Raw genomic sequence first — 22,883 nt, forward strand, 5'->3', positions numbered from 1 at the left:
TCTTTTCAAAATTTGAATTTTAGATCAGTTATTTTATAATTTTATCTTTTATTTTATCATCTAACCAAGTACTTACATTCTGTGAAAATTAATGTTACGCAATTTTTTCTTGTTGTTTTTTCTTATGTAATAAGAATATGTGTCCAAAGGCCTAGAACACTATGCCCCACATGCACTCACATTTGTATGTATAGTGACCTGTAAAAGCTAGGTCAAAACTCTAATCTGACATATATATGTATATATATATATATGTTATTTACAGAAAATTTCCTAATGAATATCTGTACCTATTAGTTTTAAGTTGATGTGACCAAAACATGACAAACTATCTTAAACCAAACCCTTAACCTAATACAGTACATATGTATAGACCAGAGCAATATGATGACCATACTACTGTAGGCAAGCCATACACACAATATTCACAGTCACATAGAAAAACAGTTTTTATCATTCATTTTTATTAGTTATTGTGTCACAAGAATATTCTCTCACAACACTTGTTTTAACTAATACCAGACTGTATCCATGGAAACAGCCATTCTGTCTTTACAAATCCATTGCTGCCTTCATCTGACAAATCACATCTTTTAAGTATACTACAAATCCTTTCACTTCAACGAAACTTTCAGATCTAAATAATTTGTTCTCTATGCTTGCCATAAAATATTGAACACAATACATGGGAGATAACTCTATTCACCACTTGCCCCGCTTACTCCAGTCTTTCGGTTGCCAATGTAAACATTTAGAATCAATCCTAATTTTGCGTTTCTGTAATGCTTTATTATGCGTGTCCATGTGTTCCTTAGCTAAAGTCACAATATATTGTCCTTTGTAATAGTTTATGAGGTTTAAATGTTGTAACGTTGATATCACATCTTCTTTCTTTATACTGGTTAATTCTGAGATCTCACTGTAATAAAAAAAAAACAATATCATCATATTGATTAATCTTCTTATTAAGTTAACTTCTTTTCAGTAGTTCCTAAGCAAAATGTTTGAATCTATGTTTTGTCTAGAAACAAAATGCCTTTGGAAGAAGAAATTGCCATACCATTATTAGGCAGCAAATGATTGCTTTCATATAAAACAAGAGGCTCTCAAGAGCCTGAATCGCTCACCTTAATTCTTTTGGTTAAATCTCTCATCAATGATTATTTTGGCTTTTCAATTTATTTAAATGTTTTTTGGATCGTCCTATTTTCTTCAAAAGCCAAAAAAAATAATCTTTTTCACCTATGTTCTATTTTAGCCATAGGAGCTATGTTTCTTGACATACAAGGAAATAAAATATAAAATTTATACTAGATACTCTGAAACTCATTTAGCCTAAGTTTGGCTGAAATTGATACAGCAGTTTCAAAGGAGAAGATTTTTTAAAGTAAGTCAACATGATGAACAAATTGTGAAAAAAGTCTTTAAAGGGCAATAACTCCTTAAGGGGTCAATTGACAATTTTGGTCAAATTGACTTAATTGAAGATCTTACTTTGCTAAACATTATTGCTGTTTACAGTTTATTTCTATCTATAATTATATTCAAGATAATAAACAAAATCAGCAAAATTTCCTTAAAATTATCAATTCAGGGGCAGCAACCCAACAACAGGTTGTCTGATTCATCTGAAAATTTCAGGGCAGATAGATCTTGACCTGATAAACAATATTACCCACTTCAGATTTGCTCTAAATGCTTTGGTTTTTGAGTTATAAGCCAAAAACTGCATTTGACCCCTATGTTCTATTTTTAGCAATGGCGAACATGTTTGTTGATTGATCATAACTTCGGATAAAATTTACAAACTACCGTAGATACCCTAAGGAACATTCAGTTAAAGTTTGGAAGTATTTGGCCCAGTAGTTTCAGAGGAGAAGATTTTTGTAAAAGATTACTAAGATTTACGAAAAATGGTTAAAAATTGACTATAAAGGGCAATAACTCCTAAAGGGGTCAACTGACCATTTCCGTCATGTTGACTTATTTGTAAATCTTACTTTGCTGAACATTATTGCTGTTTACAGTTTATCTCTATCTATAATAATATTCAAGATAATAACCAAAAACAGCAAAATTTCTTTAAAATTACCAATTCAGGGGCAGTAACCCAACAACAGGTTGTCTGATTCATCTGAAAATTTCAGGGCAGATAGATCTTGACCTGATAAACAATATTATCCCATGTCAGATTTGCTCTAAATGCTTTGGTTTTTGAGTTATAAGCCAAAAACTGCATTTGACCCCTATGTTCTATTTTTAGCAATGGCGACCATGTTTGTTGATAGATCACAACTTCGGATACAATTTACAAACTAGATACCCTAAGGAACATTCAGTTAAAGTTTGGAAGTCTTTGGCCCAGTAGTTTCAGAGGAGAAGATTTTTGTAAAAGATTACTAAGATTTACGAAAATGGTTAAAAATTGACTATAAAGGGCAATAACTCCTAAAGGGGTCAACTGACCATTTCCGTCATGTTGACTTATTTGTAAATCTTACTTTGCTGAACATTATTCCTGTTTATAGTTTATCTCTATCTATAATAATATTCAAGATAATAACCAAAAACAGCAAAATTTCCTTAAAATTACCAATTCAGGGGCAGCAACCCAACAACAGGTTGTCTGATTCATCTGAAAATTTCAGGGCAGATACATCTTGACCTGATAAACAATATTGCCCCCATGTCAGATTTGCTCTAAATGCTTTGGTTTTTGAGTTATAAGCCAAAAACTGCATTTGACCCCTATGTTCTATTTTTATTAATGGCGACCATGTTTGTTGATAGATCATAACTTCGAATACAATTTACAAACTAGATACCCTAAGGAACATTCAATTAAAGTTTGGAAGTATTTGGCCCAGTAGTTTCAGGGGAGAAGATTTTTGTAAAAGATTACTAAGATTTACGAAAAATGGTTAAAAATTGACTATAAAGGGCAATAACTCCTAAAGGGGTCAACTGACCATTTCCGTCATGTTGACTTATTTGTAAATCTTACTTTGCTGAACATTATTCCTGTTTACAGTTTATCTCTATCTATAATAATATTCAAGATAATAACCAAAAACAGCAAAATTTCCTTAAAATTACCAATTCAGGGGCAGCAACCCAACAACGGGTTGTCTGATTCATCTGAAAATTTCAGGGCAGATAGATCTTGACCTGATAAACAATATGACCCCCATGTCAGATTTGCTCTAAATGCTTTGGTTTTTGAGTTATAAGCCAAAAACTGCATTTGACCCCTATGTTCTATTTTTAGCAATGGCGACCATGATTGTTGATAGATCAAAACTTCGGATACAATTTATAAATTAGATACCCTAAGGAACATTCAGTTAAAGTTTGAAAGTATTTGGCCCAGTAGTTTCAGAGGAGAAGATTCTTGAAATAGTTTACGACGACGACAGACGACGACAGACGCCAAGTGATGGCATAAGCTCACTTGTCCCTTCGGGACAGGTGAGCTAAAAAGTTCAAACGAATACCTTAAACTAAGTCTAAAACAATTTTTATAAAAATTAAATAAATATTCTGAATTACAACAAGTCTGAAAGAAACAATTAACAATGTACAAGCTTGATATAATGTATTAGGATTTCATGTGTTTTTAAGTCCTAAAGCAATCAAATTACCCATTGAGACAACCCCAAATGAATGCTGACTGTTATGTTACCCGATAAAACATAAATGCAAATACATTTTTAGTAAGCGACAACCACATGCAATCTTATGCTGATGATCTTCTAGGTCTGCTTGATTTGATGTCTATATAGGTTAAAAATATATATAAATCATTCCTTTATGTGGATTAGAATTATTTTGTAAATCACATCAGTCAACAAAATGAGTATTCCTCGTGTCTCCCTTGTCTCACTATCCAAAGTTTGCATTCTTTTCTTTTTAAAGAATGAACTTGCTGACTAAATGCACAAAATTTAGATTTTTTGTTTAATTTGTAGCTTATGTCCCTTTGAGAACTTGCTGTTTGCAGCAAACCAACACAACCCTAGGTTTTTTATCTACTTACTTTATTGTAATAATAGGAGTTTCATTTCCTTCTGTTGGTTTCAGACCTATGAGTATTTCTAAAATTGTCTGGGACCAGTAACTTCTGTATGATAGCAAACCGAGATCAGACAAAGGTTTCTCTGGGGAACCAGTTTTTCCTTCACACTTTGATAATTCATAACCTGTAAGACACAAAGAATGTCTAATCCTAAAAGTCTGACAATTAAAACATGAACAGAATTTTTTAACATGACACACTTAATTTGATGTTTGACCCCCTGGTCATTTTTGCTGGTGCTTAACTTGATAAGTTAAAAGTATGTTTAGATAGCTCTATTTGAGTCAATAGTAAAATCGATGATGATGTGTTTTCGTTTTCTAGTACTTTACAAAATATATTACTGAAAATTTTATACGACATGAGCAGAACCATATTGTATATGATTTATAATATAATATGAAATAATACATAGTTTTTAAATTGAAACAATATACTAAAATAAAATAGTACCCTAGGCAAAAATGCAGTTAAAAGCAAAAGATTGTTAAATTTGCTTGAGTTGTACAAACTGTATTCTTCAAGTCAGAATTTTTGTATCATAAATTAAAACACCACAAAATTGACTGAAATTTATAGTACAAAGCCTCAAATTGGCAACACTTTTTGCACAAAGATAAAATGTTTGACTTACTAAATTCTATAAGGAGTTTACCATAACCTTTCCGCTGGTATGGAGGTAGTGATAAAATACAGGCTACGTTGTAGTCTTCTGATGATTCTTTCTCCTAAAACACAAAGAATTTCATATATCTATACAAAGAGATGTAGGGTATATGGAGCTGAGAAAACATCACAACATTAAACAACAAAAATACACATGTTCAATTATTAAGCATTCCCCTGTTTGTAATTCAAAGTACTAGAAAACATGAGGTTGTTGTCGGACAGATCCTTAAAGCACTTGTACATTGTATGTTACAACTAATTCTAATATGACGTGCTTCTTTCGCTTTGTAAACAACACTGTGATCAAATTCTCTAAAATATCGATACAAAGCACAGACTCAGAGATATATATAATAATGGATGTTACAATATACCTCCCACTTAATCCACATGTATTCGAACCTATTTCACTATTCCGATTTTATGTTAAATAAATTGCATTTATAAAAAGACTACAACACTTTTATTCTCATTTAGATGCATAACAAAAAGAACAAATGCACAAATGCTTGAAGAAATCTACGAAATCCAAATAAAACAAAATTCTGTGAAGTCTATTCATGTGTTTTGTGCATTTAAATCCTTTCAAAACATGATGTCATAGAAATAATTACGCTAAAGCAGAAGGTTTTTCCGATATGTTAACTATCAAAATTTGTATAATACTGCATTACGGTAGGTTTTGTTTTCTATTCTGTTAAATTATTGGCATATTTTCAGCAAGTCAAAATGGCAGCTCCTTAGTTACGAAATGTCAACTCTGGATTTGACGTTAGCTTATGAAAAAAACATGTAAAGTAAAAATGGCAAATGTTTGGTTTGAAAATTTTAAGAATTAAAAACAATTTTTCCAGCTGTTATTAACAAAATAATTTATGCAAGCTACAGAAATATTAGAATGTTGTAGCTTTATCTAACAGGAAGTAAAAATGATGAACAGCCCCACATACAGGACATACCCACTCTGATTCAGTTTTTTAATGACAGTATCTGTCCTATAAGTATCGAAATAATTTATTGAAGCCATAGATTTAATATAAATTTACACATGCTATAATGCTCAGGATAAAATTTGAATATCAGATTGTTAACTTCCGACAAATCTACGGCTTCCATGAATTATTCCTTAAATATTGGTATGCTGCTGACCAAAAATGTCTTTATGAACAAATTTTGTTTGATAGTACCAGAGAACTAGAGGCTCTAAAGAGCCTGTGTCGCTCACCTTGGTCTATGTGAATATTAAACAAAGGAAGCATATGGATTCATGACAAAATTGTGTTTTGGTGATGGTGATGTGTTTGTACGTCTTACTTTACTGAAATTCTTGCTGCTTACAGTTATCTCTATCTATAATGAACTTTGCCCAGTAGTTTCAGTGGAAAATGTTAGTAAAAATTTACAAATTTTATAAAAATTGTTAAAAACTGACTATAAAGGGCAATAACTCCTAAAGGGGTCAACTGACCATTTCAGTCATGTTGACTTATTTGTAAATCTAACTTTGCTGAACATTATTGCTGTTTACAGTTTATCTCTCTATAATAATATTCAAGATAATAACCAAAAACAGTAAAATTTCCTTAAAATTACCAATTTAGGGGCAGCAACCCAACAACGGGTTGTCAGAGTCATTTGAAAATTTCAGGGCAGATAGATCTTCAACTGATAAACAATTTTACCCCATGTCAGATTTGCTCTAAATGTTTTGGTTTTTGGTTATAAGCCAAAAACTGCATTTTACCCCTATGTTCTATTTTTAGCCATGGCGGCCATCTTGGTTGGATGGGCAGGTCACCGGACACATTTTTTAAACTAGATACCCCATAGATGATTGTGGCCAAGTTTGGATTAATTTGGCCCAGTAGTTTCAGAGAAGAAGATTTTTGTAAAAGATTACTAAGATTTACGAAAAATGGTTAAAAATTGACTATAAAGGGCAATAACTCCTAAAGGGGTCAACTGACCATTTCGATCATGTTGTCTTATTTGTAAATCTTACTTTGCTGAACATTATTGCTGTTTACAGTTTATCTCTATCTATAATAATATTCAAGATAATAACCAACTAGAGGCTCTAAAGAGCCTGTGTCGCTCACCTTGGTCTATGTGAATATTAAACAAAGGAAGCAGATGGATTCATGACAAAATTGTGATTTGGTGATGGTGATGTGTTTGTACGTCTTACTTTACTGAACATTCTTGCTGCTTACAGTTATCTCTATCTATAATGAACTTTGCCCAGTAGTTTCAGTGGAAAATGTTAGTAAAAATTTACAAATTTTATAAAAATTGTTAAAAATTGACTATAAAGGTTAATAACTCCTTAGGGGGTCAATTGACCATTTCAGTCATGTTGACTTATTTGTAAATCTTACTTTGCTGTACATTATTGCTGTTTAAAGTTTATGTCTATCTACATGTATAATAATATTCAAGATAATAACCCAAAACAGTAAAATTCCCTTAAAATTACCAATTTAGGGGCAGCAACCTAACAACGGGTTGTCCGATTCATCTGAAAATTTCAGGGCAGCGAGATCTTGACCTGATAAACAATTTTACCAATGACAGATTTGCTCTAAATGCTTTGGTTTTTGAGTTATAAGCCAAAAACTGCATTTTACCCCTATGTTCTATTTTTAGCCATGGCGGCCATCTTGGTTGGATGGGCAGGTCACCGGACACATTTTTTAAACTAGATACCCCATAGATGATTGTGGCCAAGTTTGGATTAATTTGGCCTAGTAGTTTCAGAGAAGAAGATTTTTGTAAAAGATTACTAAGATTTACGAAAAATGGTTAAAAATTGACTATAAAGGGCAATAACTCCTAAAGGGGTCAACTGACCATTTCGGTCATGTTGACTTATTTGTAAATCTTACTTTGCTGAACATTATTGCTGGTTACAGTTTATCTCTATCTATAATAATATTCAAGATAATAACCAAAAACAGTAAAATTTCCTTAAAATTACTAATTCAGGGGCAGCAACCTATCAACGCGTTGTCAGATTCATCTCAAAATTTCAATGCAGATAGATCTTGACCTGATAAACAATTTTACCTCGTCAGATTTGCTCTAAATGCTTTGGTTTTTGAGTTATAAGCCAACCAGATGCTCCGCAGGGCGTAGCTTTATACGACCGCAGAGGTTGAACCCTGAACGGTTGGGGCAAGTATGGACACAACATTCAAGCTGGATTCAGCTCTAAATTTGGATTGTGATTAAATAGTTGACACAGCATAAGTTTCTGACACAGAATGAATGTGTTCTAATGAACTTAAAATTTTTGTTTTCTCTTCGAGCAATTCACTATGCTGTTGAATATTAATCCTCTCAAAAAAATGTTTGAAGAAATTTTCTTTTTTATTTATGAAATTTCAAATGAGAAAAATTGAACCCAATTTTTTTAATCACATCCCCCTTTCCCTTATTCCAAAACTAATCTCAATTAAAATTTCTAATGGAGTTTGCAACAATAACTACTCATTTAAATACATCATAAAATATTAAGATGTAAACAAACTGCTTGTTATCACTGAATGGTAAAGATTATTTTAATTTATCAGTTGGTAGTAAAAAGTGAATATACATTGTATATTGTATATAACAACGATTTAAGTTGATTCTAGACAAAGAAAGATAACTCCAATTAAAAAAAAATCTTGCTATTGCACAATATTTTGCAATAAGATATTTCTTGCTTACTATTCTGGACAAAGAAAGATAACTCTAATTAAAAAAAAATTTGCTATTTCACAATATTGTGCAATTAGATATTTCTTGCCATTGCGCAATACTGTGCAATTGAAAAGACTTGCTATTGCACAATACTTAATATAATAATTTTAGATCCTGATTTGGACCAACTTGAAAACTGGGCCCATAATAAAAAATCTAAGTACATTTTTGGATTCAGCATATCAAAGAACCCCAAGATTTCAATTTTTGTTAAAATCAGACTAAGTTTAATTTTGGACCCTTTGGACTTTAGTGTAGACCAATTTGAAAACAGGACCAAAAATGAAGAATCTACATACACAGTTAGATTTGGTATATCAAAGAACCCCATTTATTCAATTTTTGATGAAATCAAACAAAGTTTAATTTTGGACCCCGATTTGGACCAACTTGAAAACTGGGTCAATAATCAAGAATCTAAGTACATTTTTAGATTCAGCATATCAAAGAACCTAACTGATTTCATTTTTTGTCAAAATCAAACTAAGTTTAATTTTGGACCCTTTGGACCTTAATGTAGACCAATTTGAAAACGGGACCAAAAGTTAAGAATCTACATACACAGTCATGACAGTTAGATTCGGCATATCAAAGAACCCCAATTATTCAATTTTGATGAAATCAAACAAAGTTTAATTTTGGACCCTTTGGGCCCCTTATTTTGTTGGGACCAAAACTCCCAAAATCAATACCAACCTTCCTTTTATGGTCATAAACCTTCTGTTTAAATTTCATAGATTTCTATTTACTTAAACTAACGTTATGGTGCGAAAACCAAGAAAAATGCTTATTTGGGCCCTTTTTTGGCCCCTAATTCATAAACTGTTGGGACCTAAACTCCCAAAATCAATCCCAACCTTCCTTTTATGGTCATAAACCTTGTGTTTAAATTTCATAGATTTCTATTTACTTATACTAAAGTTATGGTGCAAAAACCAAGAAAAATGCTTATTTGGGCCCCTTTTTGGCCCCTAATTCCTAAAATGTTCGGACCTCAACTCCCAAAATCAATCCCAACCTATCTTTTGTGGTCATAAACCTTGTGTTTAAATTTCATAGATTTCTATTTACTTATACTAAAGTTATAGTGCGAAAACCAAGAAAATGCTTATTTGGGCCCTTTTTGGCCCCTAATTCCTAAAATGTTGGGAGCAAAACTCCTAAAACCAATCCCAACCTTCCTTTTGTGGTCATAAACCTTGTGTTAAAATTTCATAGATTTCTATTCACTTTTACTAAAGTTAGAGTGCAAAAACTAAAAGTATTCGGACGACGACGATGCAGGACGAAGACGACGACGTGATAGCAATATATGATGAAAAATAAAAAATTTTGCGGTTGTATAAAAGTTAATGATGATGGACAAAGACGACGGACGCCAAGTGATGAGAAAAGCTCACCTGGCCCAAAGATGTGACAAAAATATTTGTTGTTTGAATGGACATACAGATAATAAAATAATGAATATTTTTTAACAAAAAAAAAGTATATGTTCATAGTAGGTTTATAAAGGTTTTGTTTTACCTTCATGACAGATAAAGTGTGATGTCATATTCAAATAATAACAATAATGTGTCCATAGTACACTGATGCCCCACTCGCACGATCATTTTCTATGTTCAGTGGACCATGAAATTGGGGTCAAAAGTATAATTTGGCATTTAAATTAGAAAGATCATATCATGGGGAACATGTGTACTAAGTTTCAAGTTGATTGGACTTCAACTTCTTCAAAAACTACCTTGACCAAAAACTTTAACCTGAAGCGAACGGACACACGAACGGAGGCACAGACCAGAAAACAATGCCCCTCTACTATCGTAGGTGGGGCATAATTAAAAACAATTTTTTTCTAGCTGTTATTAACAAAATAATTTATGCAAGCTACAGATTTATTAGAATGTTGTAGTTTTATCTAACAGGGAGTAAAAATGATGAACAGCCCCACTCTGCTTCAGTTTTTTAATGACAGTATCTGTCCTATAAGTATCGAAATAATTTATTGAAGCCATAGGTTTGATATAAATTTACACATGCTATAATGCTCAGGATACAATTTGAATATCAGATTGGTAACTTCCGACAAATCTATGGCTTCCATGAATTATTCCTTAAATATCGGTATGCTGCTGACCAAAAATGTCTTTATGAACAAATTTTGTTTGATAGTAACAGAGAAAAATGTGACAAAAATATTTGTTATTTGAATGGACATACAGATAATAAAATAATAAATGTTTTTTTAACAACAAAAAAAGTATATGTTCATAGTAGGTTTATTAAGGTTTTGTTTTACCTTCATGACAGATAAAGTGTGATGTCATATTCAAATAATAACAATAATGTGTCCATAGTACACGGATGCCCCACTCGCACGATCATTTTCTATGTTCAGTGGACCATGAAATTGGGGTAAAAACTATAATTTGGCATTAAAATTAGAAAGATCATATCATGGGGAACATGTGTACTAAGTTTCAAGTTGATTTGACTTCAACTTCTTCAAAAACTACCTTGACCAAAAACTTTAACCTGAAGCGAACGGACCCACGGACGAACGGACAGACGAACAAACAAACAGAGGCACAGACCAGAAAATATAATGCCCCTCTACTATCGTAGGTGGGGCATAAAAAATAATGTGTCTGAGGATACGAATGTCCCTGCTCATGTTACAGATAGCTCCCAACCTGCAACCTTTGGAAATGTTTATGTTCTATATATACAAATCTTACCTTTGAAAAATATCCTACTATATGGTATCCTTTGATATCTATTTCACACATACAATAAAACAGGAATGGATCTGTGTCGTAATACAATGTTTTGTGGTCCAAAAATAACTTGGCTAGCAGACATAAATTTTGAGCATATGCCTGTAAAATAATATGTTATCATAAACTCAAAATAACATTTCACTGAATACTTCATCTTAGTTATACTGAAATAAAAATATAAATCAAATCCAATTAATTTTACTGAATCTTGTTGAATCCATATCAATCACCATCAAACCAGAACAATAATGTTTACGACTTATATGAAAACAAATTTCTCCAAAACTATTCGTTTTTTTTATATAAACAAGGCCGTTAGTTTTCTCGTTTGAATTGTTTTACATTGTCTTATCCGGGCCTTTTATAGCTGACTATGCTGTATGGACTTTGCTCATTGTTAAAGATGTACAGTTACCTATAGTTGTTAATGTCTGTGTCATTTTGGTCTCTTGTGGACAGTTGTCTCAATGGCAATTATACCACATCTTCTTTTTTAATATTTAGGTTTACAGTGAGCACACAAAATTTTGGAGTTGAAAAATTCCAGATGTTATAGAATTGGATGTGTCTTTATTGATTGGTTTCTTTATGACCTGATACCGAAACATATCAATCAATATAATAAAAGTGGTGTATTAGGATGTTGTTTTTCTTGTCCTTTAATCAATGTTTTAATGAATCAACCGTGAATACATTCGATATCCAATTCAGGGTTTAAAAGAACCGCATTATTTCACTGTTTAAATTTCATTCTTGGTTTTAAAATTTGCTGAGATACCACACATTTTTTGTAAAATCTTAACACCGAAAAAAGTGAGAATTCTTTACTATCTAAAGTGTTAAAAGTGTGTTTTTTGTTTAAACCAACAAGACTTAATTGAATGTACCATAAGGGAGGTGTTTCATGCAAGTATAGTTTAAAAGTCCTACTTTATTTTTCCGACCATCTATTTCAAAGAATGATATGTGTCCTTTTCTGTAAATTTCATTTCCTGGCGGATGCTTCAATAAACATTTCGACTGTAAAAAATAAAAGTCAAACAAAATAACAACTTGCATTTCACCTTCTTTGATTACTTGTTCAGATTAAATATCACTTTCTATAAATTCACACAGTGTGTAAAAAGGTAACCAGTTTTATATATCAAGAATTTACATAGTAAAAAAGGCTTTCCTGAAGAAACCCCTAACAAATTTATCAAATATAAGTGACTGAGTGCTACTTGCCATTTTGAATTTAAGACTAAGATGGTCTAAAAAGAAATCAAGTTTCTATATTCTAAAAAAGTTAAAAGCAATAATAACATCATAGATCTACATTCTTCTTTATTGAATAAGAAAAGTTTCAGAAATCTTTTGTAACTGTTGTGTGCTAAACTTCATTTAAAATTTTAATCAGCATGGTTTGAGTTAAGTTTGTATTAGTCAATTACATTTGATGTATATATATATATATAAGAGCTCTAAATTGATTGTTTTTAAACAAATTTGTAACAACATACTGTACTTATAGATTATCGTTATTATAATGAGATGACCAATGATAATCTGTTTATCACTATTTTACCTATGACGACGTTGCCAATTTCATGTCAATTTCATTACCAACGCCACGTGCCTGCTTAATTTCTAGCGATAATTTTCCATCTCAAGCGAGTAGCATGATATGAAAAATATCACAGAAAAATATCAAAGGAAAATTGTACAAAATAGCGATAATGTTTTTTAAATGTTTGCATCAAATTTATATCTGTCAACAAAATTAAAGCTTATTGTGGTTTATTTCAAGATAAATGAGGTATGATACCAAGAAGAAATCTTAAATCACAAGCAAGAGAGACAGAAAAGGTAGGAATCATGGCAAAATAACAAACAATAAGTTAACCAGGAAACTAAGGATAAAACAACCCTGAACCTCAACAAAAAACAGATATTAAAAAAAAATGATATTCTCTGGAAGGAAAAGAATTTTTTTCAAAGTTGATATTTATTACATTTTACTTCAAAGTAACAATCTTAAAGATAGCTTTAAAATTACTCACCAAATGTCGCTCTAAGCACTTTTTACTTTTCACATACTTTAAACAATATTCACATATATACACTATTGATGCGGATGTTAATTCCTGAAAAAGAAATCTAATTGATTTTAAAAAGTTAACATTGTTTTTATTTTTCACCTAAATGTGTATTGCTATTAAAGTTCTAATGTCTTTACAGAGTATGAAAAGTTTCAAATGACACTGAATTATTTTATGATTAGTTGATGACAGAGCTTTGGAAGTAATCTAGTATGACATATTGTGAAAGACATGTCTAAAATTGAGGAACATATGTATATTGGTTTGTTGGTGTTGCAGCTATCTGTATCACTCTGCTAAGCCCTTCTCAAAATTACATATCACATCTGGGCACTCGACAAAAAAATTCAGATTGTGACTCACATATGATAATTTAAGATATAAATATGTAGACAACCTTACGTTAGGTTAACGAATACTTTATATTTCAGTGTTGTCATGCAATATAATTTATTCTTTCTCTTTCTCTTTCTTTTTTAAAACAGCATTTGTAATAATCTTTTATAATGGCAATAAAGTGTGCAATTTTAAATTGAAATATAAGAACTTAAACCAGGTGCTCCACAGGGGCAGCTTTATACGACTGCAGAAGTTGGACCCTGAACAATTGGGGCAAGTATGGACACAGCCTCAAGCTTGATACAGCTCTAAATTTGGATTGTGATCAAATTTTTGATATAATATGAGTTTCTGACACACAAAAAAATGTCAAGATCTTACAAATCTGTTGCAGTGTAAGGGAGGTAAATCAGAACATAACCAACATTGTATGTTAAATGTTTTAAAATTACCTCCCTTACCCTGCTTTTAAATTGTCTTAATTGTCCATTGACCAGAAATACCTAGTTTTTCCCCTTTTTTTGTCCCTAATTCTGAAACATTTTGAGTCATAACCCCCCCCCCCCCCCCCCAAAGTCAATACTAACCATCCCTTCATGGTATGGAAACTTGTGATTTAATTTTAGAGAGATTCATAACCTTAAACATAAGTTATTGTTTGAAAACTACAAAAATGATTATTTTGGGACCCCTTTTTGGCCCCTAATTCCTAAACTATTGGGACAATAACCCCCAAAATCAATCCCAACCTTTCTATAGTGATATGGAACCTTCTCGTAAAAATTTATAGAGATCCATGCACTTAAACACAAATTATTGTCTGTAAACTAGAATAAAAATGCTTCTTTTTGGCCCCTTATTCCTATATATTCGGGAAAATTAACCCCAAACTGAATCCCAGCCTTCCTTGTGTTATATGGAAAGGAGTAGGTCCGGTAAGGACCGATTTTGGCCTCAAATTTCAAGTTTATCTTACGAAAGATTTTGACCACTTTTTAAACACTTAAGGGTCTATTTCATTTGAATCAATTAATTTATGTGAAAGATTTTAACTGATATAGTCATTAAAAACAACCAGATTCAAGCTCAAATATGAAAAATCTACCAAATATGCCGAAAAATGTCACTTTTCAGATGATTTTTGTCAAAAATGAAAGTGGCCGCATTCGTGTTCATCCTCAACCTTTATATATGTTATGTATTTTCATAAAATACAACTTACATTTCAATATTAAGGATGAACACGAATGCGGCCACTTTCGTTTCACACGAAAACTGTCTAAAATTTAACTAAAATGCTAGAATTGTGAAGATTTCAGTAATTTAGCATGACTTAATGGTGCTAGTACCCGATATGTGTGCATTGTATTGTCAAAAACAGCCCATATTTATTTAGCAGAAGCATTCTACTGTCCAATAAATAACTTAAAGTTTACATTTTAACAATTTTGTAAAACTGCTATATTTTGGGGCCAAAAAGGAGTCTTACTGAACCTACTCCTTTGTGGTACAATGTCAGAGAGATCCATACAGTTACACACAAGTTATTGTCTTGAAACTAGAAAAATGCTTGTTTTGGCCCCTTTTTTGGTCCTTAATTCCTAGACTATTTGCCCAATAACCCCTTAAAATAAATCCCAACCTTCTACTTATGGTATTTAAGATTGCTGTACAATTTCAGAACAATTGAAATAATAATACACAACTTTTTGTCCTGAAACTAGATATCCTATGCTTCCTTTTGTGATTATAAACATTGTGTTCAAATTTTATTGATTTCTTTTTACTTATTCAAAAGTTATTATCTGGAAACAATTCAGATGCCGCCGACATGATACCAATATACGACCAAATTTTTTTTAATTTTTGCGGTCGTACAAAAAGCAGAATACAGTGGAGGATCCAGAACTTTTCAAAAGAGGGGACCCACTGACTGACCTAAAAGAGATACGCTCCAGTCATGCTTCAGTGATTCCCTTTAAAATCAACCAAATTTTTCCCACGAAAAAGGGGGGGGGCCAGGCCCCACTCCATTATCTGCCTATGGAATAAAATATTTAAAGCAACACAGGACCCTATAATATTTTAATTAGAGACCCAGTTGGCTACCAAGATTTTGGTTGCAATTTCCATTTAGTGAGGTGAAATTCTTGAATCACAGCATTTCATGTATCATAAGACTTCATCATCATAGAATGTTAAAATTGTATGAATGAATCTATTGCAAAAGCATAGAAATGCTATGGCAAAATTAACAACATATATTACATAATATCAAACATAAATAAACAGGGAGAACAATAATATATACAATGACATATAAAGTTATGAGACTATATTAGATCAAATATATGGGAGACAACTCCTATCAATTACCTGTGGATAAGGTGAGAAGTACCATGGTTTAATTCGATTTTGTCCTAATTCTATTAATTCTACATTTTTCATTCGAGTGACGATATCATCATTATGGGCAACCATACTTCCTGTCTGTCTTGGCTTCTTTTCTGGTGGAACAGCTTCATCTAGCTATATTTAAGAAAGAAATAAAGTTAATAACAAATATGTATTTGATCTGAAACAATAAAGTATTTCCTCAATTTATCATATTAATTTTTTGAGGAATCCTTTTTTTCAGTTTTGTTTGTAAAAAGAAATTTTATTATCTTTATATTGGAAATTGTTTATACATGCAGCAGTAAAATCTTCCATGGATTATTTATTATGTGTTGAAACAAACTTAATGGCACATATATATACAACTCGTCTAAACATCAACCCAACAATGTTAGATCTGTAAATTTGCTTTCGCAAATTTTTGGTTCTTCCCTCGCCGGGATTCGAACCCATGCTACTGTGATATCGTGACACCAAATCGCCTGCACTGCAGCCGTCGTGCTAGACCACACGACCACCTGGGCTCTCAAAAAAAGAGCTTTCGCTGGCCGTGTGTTACCTTTTGTCGTCAGTTTTAATCTAGCGGCGTACTACAGTACATGATATATAAGGCATGAAGATGTTATTGTTACAGATCAGCTAAATTATCTATAGTAAAGGATCCTACAAATTAATGTAATATACAGTCACAGAAAATAATTATATTTATAAGTACGTCTGAGTCAATGACAACACTACAACAGATGTATCCATCGGATCGCCATCAATGATGGTGATACATGGCTGTGTACATAATGTATATACAACTCGTCTAAAAATCAACCCAACAATGTTAGATCTGTAAATTTGCTTTCGCAAATTTTTGGTTCTTCCCTCGACGGGATTCGAACCCATGCTATTGTGATATCGTGACACCAAATCGCCTGCACTGCAGCCGTCCCGCTAGACCACACGACCACCTGGGCTCTCAATATATATATATCAATTTTAAAACTTCAAATCAACAGGAAACTATTATCCCTGTCTTGTATAACTTTGCTGAAGGTTGAACTTGTGTTATAATAAGATATGGTGTTAGTTTATTTCGGTGTAGGTTACATGTGTGCAATTTCTTTATTTACTTAAAGCAAGTATGCACTTCGGGAAATTCAATCTTTGTGGCTTCCTTAAACCCATATGGAAATATGAATGGATAAAATTTAAAAAACACAGGTATTTAAGTTTTGGATTAAGTGCATGAAAGCAGTGTATCATTATATTCCTATTGACAGAAATTTAATTTTTACCAGTATATCTTCTTCAGGTCTTGGCCTTTTTCTGTTGACTATTGGGGCCTTTTTATTGGTGGTTGAGTTACCATTCTGTAAAAAGTAATACAAGAAACTTAAATTTTATTTAAAAAGAAGATGTCTTAGTATCATGGTAAATAGATTGTATGAAAGTATTTAACAAATTGTCAACCCTGAGATTTGAAATAAATCCACAAATTAACAGCAAATCAAGGTTTTCTGTAATTTGAAAGCATTTCAGTCTTGTTTGACATACCACATACTGTGCCTTTTTTCAATTTATCAAGGACCATAACACCTGAACAGCACAAGTGAACATCATAAATTTGAACATCATACACAGTGTTCTAGGATTTTTTTGGCACCTTGACTTACCACGGGTAAGATCAATAAAAAAATTACTTACCCACATCTAAAAGTTAAATCCGCCAACCAATGCGGACGGCGGGGGTCTGGTGGCCGCTCAAAAAACTTTTATGACATGCTTTAAATTATGTGTTGTGAAGTTTGTCTGAACAAAGCTGGATTCGGATACGATTGAATTTTGTACAAAATTTAAAAAAACCCGATTTCTTACTAAATTTGACAAATATGTTATAGTTATTACTATGTCATTTATTAAGAGCTATACTAAATGCAACTGTAAGTTTATTTTCCTCTGATGACAAGAAAAAAAATCGTTTATGTCCCGATTTAAGCACCAGTTATCAATCCGGATTTTCCGATTTTACCGACACCGTGACCGACTTTTAGAATGATAGGAGAAGAATGTGGTCTCTTTTGCGCTTGATTACACCTAGTAAACGAGTGCTTGAATAAAAGCGCCGATAGACATCGACAAAATCTTCGATCTTTTATCAAAGTTTTTTCTCGTGATTTAATAAAAATAAAAAGCAGATATGGGAAAATTGAAGAGGACCGGGAAATTTCAAGAGTTTTTCGGCTTCCCCGAACTTGAAAATTGACTTACCACCGGGTGACAAAGGCTAAAAAATGACTTACCCGTTGTCCTAATCCACTTACCCCGGGTAACGGGTAATGGGAATCCTAGAACACTGTCATACATGTATAAAAATTTGCAATGATCAAACATTTCATAGATTATTACACAGAAACGACATAAAAGTGAAATTTAAAAATCTATCAACGACAATAACTCCTGAGTGATAAAAGTGAAATGCATTAATGTTGAACCTGACCTCCATTTTGTAATCACTAACAAAAAATTTTCAAAATTTTGAAAAGCACTGGTTGAACAGTTCTTAAGTTATTGCACAGAACCAACATAAATTGTCATTTTCCAATCTATCAAGGACCATTACTCCTGAACTATAAAAGGGTAAAGTGTCAATATCAAATGATTTGAAAGTTTTTGCATAGAAACTGTTGGCAGCCTCGTGTCCTAACACCAATTTGATAACCACATTTTTTTTCTTCGTAAAACCTTATTTTAAATGTGAAGAAACAAATTTGATTGAGTAACCACGACCTTTTAAATTCTAATATTTTTATCCTCGGATACACATTCACTGGAGTAAAGCTGATGACTGTAATACGATCACGGTCATCTCAAGATAATGGATGAAAAATTGGGTCAGTATCTGTATTGTCTATTTAGAAAGTGTTTCCATATTATTTCTATACAACGCACACATTGGTATGACGTAAATTTATACAAGATTCACAAGGAAATCATAAATTACTACAGAGAAATGTGTATGAAACAGGAAATTTCTAAACCAACAACTTTAACCTGAAGCGGGACAGATGGACACATCAACCCCAAAATGTAACGCCCCTAGGTAGGGCATAAAAGCAACAGTTAAATATTTGGTGTGGTGACTCCCCATTACAAATGGCATTCTTCCTATTTTCCTTAAAAAGCAAAAATATGTATAATGAATTAACTAAAATTTTGAAATTCCATTTGGCTTAACAATTACATTCAATAGAAGGAAACTATTTTTTTCATATGTCTACAGAATATGAATCTTTTTATATATAAAATATAAGCTGACAAAGCCTACAATTTATCATGCCCTCAAAAATTCTTACAACTATAACTATTTCCCTTTCTGGACTGGAAGGTCTTGATCCTGGACCAGATCCTAATTTACTGGCAGCTTCTTTCTTGGGAGTTTTCTGGTCTTTCCTTGGTGGTTCTAACTTGTTCATGTCCATCCTTTCCTCGGGAACCCATTCGTCCAAACGTTTGTTGACTAAAAATAAACAAAGAATAGAGGATCGTCATATAACTGTTTTAACAATAATTCGTTTATTAAATACACAATAGAGGCAAGGAAAATAGACCGATTGTAATTTCAACCAACTAATTAATACAAACAAAATTTAGGTTCTGCAGTTTGTTTTGAACTTGTAAATTATGTTGTCACTTTAATATTAGATTATCATATAGGTATCAAATAATAACAACCTCCTTCAGTCAAGGGACACTATGACAATGCAACTGAGACAGTTAGATACGATAAGAAAAGACAATTCCCAAAAGGTAATTACTGTAGAAACATTCATTTTCGTGGGGTCAAAATTTCATGGTTTCCATTAAATGGAAGTGTTATATTATATGAAGTTTAAATTTTGCGGGGTTTTTAATTTCGCTGATATATTATTTCAAGAAATAAACGAATTAAATCCTTAACGAAAATTTCTACTTTTACAGTAGTAAAACCTCATTGTTCTGTTGTTGCTGGTGTTCAGTTATGTACTCAAATTTACGACCATGTCATATGTAGCACATGTACAAACATATGCCAAAGTGAATCACTCATGATCACCATCAAGACTGACTTTTAATTGAATAACCTTCCGTGTACTGCAAATATACTTACAATCTTCATAATGAATATAGAACATGTGCTTTCCATTGACTTCTTTCTTTCCAAGTATCTCAGCAAAGTCTATAAAATATGTAAAAATCTTTATAAAGTTCAATGCAACACCAAAATGTTTTTATACTACTGTTAGATTTCTCCCTTATGGACAAATAAAGCCAAAATAAACAATAGGATTCTACATGAAGGAAAAAATTATTTAAGGATAGATATTAGAAAACTCATTTTTCAATTTCCTATAAGGTGAACATAACAAACAGAGCTCAAAATGGTTACATATAGACCTAATGACCCTTTTTAGTGTTCAGCTGAATTTTCCACGAATGACCCTATATCTATCTTTAAATAATTTTCTGATGTCTTGCAACAATTTCAATTGTTTTTTTTAGGAAGTCAAATTTTTGCAGAATTTTTTATGGTTTTTAGAAATGGTGCACAAATATACATGCAGATGTAAATAAAATTGTCATGGGGCATTAAAGTCAGATCATGTTTTCGTAGGACATAATATAAATTCGTACTATGCATACTTTTTCAATGAAATATGTGACGTCATTATCGTGAAGCAATTATATAAGTTGTCCTAAAAAATTACCAATATAAGAGTGATTTATTTAATTTGAAGTGTTTAATAATGGTTAGTGAAATAAGCAAATACTGGGATTGTATCAGCACCATTTTTGTATTATATTATATTTGTATTAATACCTCATTTGCATTCTGTACCCTTCTGTGATGAAATCAATGTGATTATAACAAATTTGAAGTGACTTAGTTTGAACGATATTTTATTGATTTTCACAAAAATAACTTGTCATCATAAAATCAGCTATAATTAGGGCAAGTCATCATATCATCTATACCAGGGTTCATACGCCTCTTCTGTTCCATTTTTCCATGACTTTTCCATGACTTTTCAAGGATGTTTTATGAAAATTCCATACCCAAAAAAACAGGAAACCAAAGGGTAATATATAAATTCTTTGAAAGAGGATGAACTACACATCAGTATAAGTGTTTATTCAAGTTTTGAAATATTTGAATCAATTGAATAATGTAGTAAAATGTTGAAACTTTTCAGTTAAGTTGAGTGTTGGATGTGTTTTGAGCTCTTACAGTGGCTTTTCAATGCAGATTCTCCGTTGTTTTTTTACACCAGCCATTGTTTGTACTTTGCCTCTCTGGGTTTTCCAACCATTTAAACTGAAAATGGCAGTAACCAGGCATTTTTCTCTTGAATCAACTGATCATTGACTAGACATTTTTAAAAATATTCGACAACTGGTATCTTATACTGATAATGTTATTGAATGAAGCAAACTGCAACAATTTTTGACATACAGGGAACCAGTTTCAGTCATATACATGTAGTTTTACCAAAAATTATGAAGAAGCGAATTTTGAAATCCTCATTTTACATTTACCAAGACTGGCTATCAAACTGGGACATTGTTTGTAGCTCTATTGAGGAAACAGTTTTGACAAAAACTATGAAAAATATTTATAGACACCTAATAAAGTTTACAGTTCAAACAATAATAACTTTCCACGACTGTTCACTAAAATATAGCTTTCCATGACTTTTAAAGGCCTTTTCCCCCAAAAAATAAAAATCCATGACTTTTCCAGGATTCAAGGACCCATACAGACCCTGCTATACACCTTATCGCTATTTGTCTGCCATTCCTCAATCCTGGACATCACACAGGTTCCAGTAATATGTGATAAAATAAATTAAATCAAAATTTTAAAAAATCAGGAAATTTACCAAAATTTTCATTCTACTAATGAGCTCAAAATTATTTTCAGACTTTTTTAAATTCCTGCATTTGCTCAGAAATCTACTTTCTTTACCGGTCTAGTTGTCAGGTGAATTTGATGATAGCGTTTCTTTGTTTCTTTTTTAACATTGAATATGACGTCATAACATAAAAAACATCAGAACCAAAATCTGAAACGTTACGACAAAAAAAAATATGCATACAGATTTCGTCCGTTTCACAGGTAATGCCTGCCTCATATTCTTTTGATGTCTTAATACAAAATATCTGATACCACAATGGAAAAGTGATTGTTATATAACGTCAATAGTTAAAGCTGGACAGATTCTCGGGTCAGCCTGGATTAGCAATGAGGTGTATACAGCTTTACTAGAATGATGGATAATCTGAGAAAAAAATGGTCACATAAATCAGAATCATTTCCATGTCATTACGGAAGGATCTGGTTTCAAAACTATATTTTTTAAACAGACAAAGCATAAATATTTTAATAACTGTAATGCATTAAATATTTGCACACATTTGAATGTTCCATATTATGACCCCATTGTGTGTTTACATGATTTGATTGTCTCCCTTAGCATAACTTACGCCATCCATCGCCATTCTTCAATAAAACTGGCACTCTACACCCTTCTACTATTTCAGTCTGAAAAATATAAATAAAAATAATTTCAAAGATATAACTTGACATGACAAAATAGGTCAAAATAAGGGTTAAAGGCTTCAAAATTGAAAAAATATAAGGGACCTGCACTTCCGTCATCACGGTCATATTGTAGCTCTGCATTGAATGCACAAAACAATTTTTACGCATGGCTTCCTTTAAAAAAAATAAAAGTAATAATTGTAATAATGAAATAAATATTTATACCTTCA

General features: G+C 32.0%; 1 protein-coding gene across 1 annotated transcript; it reads right to left on the reverse strand.

Moving 5' to 3' along the window:
* Nucleotides 1–447: 447 nt before the first annotated feature.
* Nucleotides 448–22,795, reverse strand: LOC139515933 (histone acetyltransferase KAT5-like). The gene is made up of 12 exons (XM_071305703.1): nt 22,756–22,795; nt 22,596–22,653; nt 20,221–20,289; nt 19,427–19,590; nt 17,369–17,443; nt 16,062–16,214; nt 13,308–13,391; nt 12,196–12,285; nt 11,224–11,364; nt 4,710–4,803; nt 4,037–4,199; nt 448–919 (listed from the first exon to the last, which is right to left on the reverse strand). The coding sequence occupies exons 1-12, from the start codon at nt 22,792–22,794 to the stop codon at nt 703–705; spliced, it is 1,347 nt and encodes a 448-aa protein (XP_071161804.1). The 5' UTR covers nt 22,795; the 3' UTR covers nt 448–702.
* Between the last annotated feature and the right edge of the window lie 88 nt (nt 22,796–22,883).

This window comes from Mytilus edulis, chromosome 3 (genome assembly GCF_963676685.1).
Source record: "Mytilus edulis chromosome 3, xbMytEdul2.2, whole genome shotgun sequence".
In the NCBI taxonomy this organism is placed as follows: domain Eukaryota; kingdom Metazoa; phylum Mollusca; class Bivalvia; order Mytilida; family Mytilidae; genus Mytilus; species Mytilus edulis.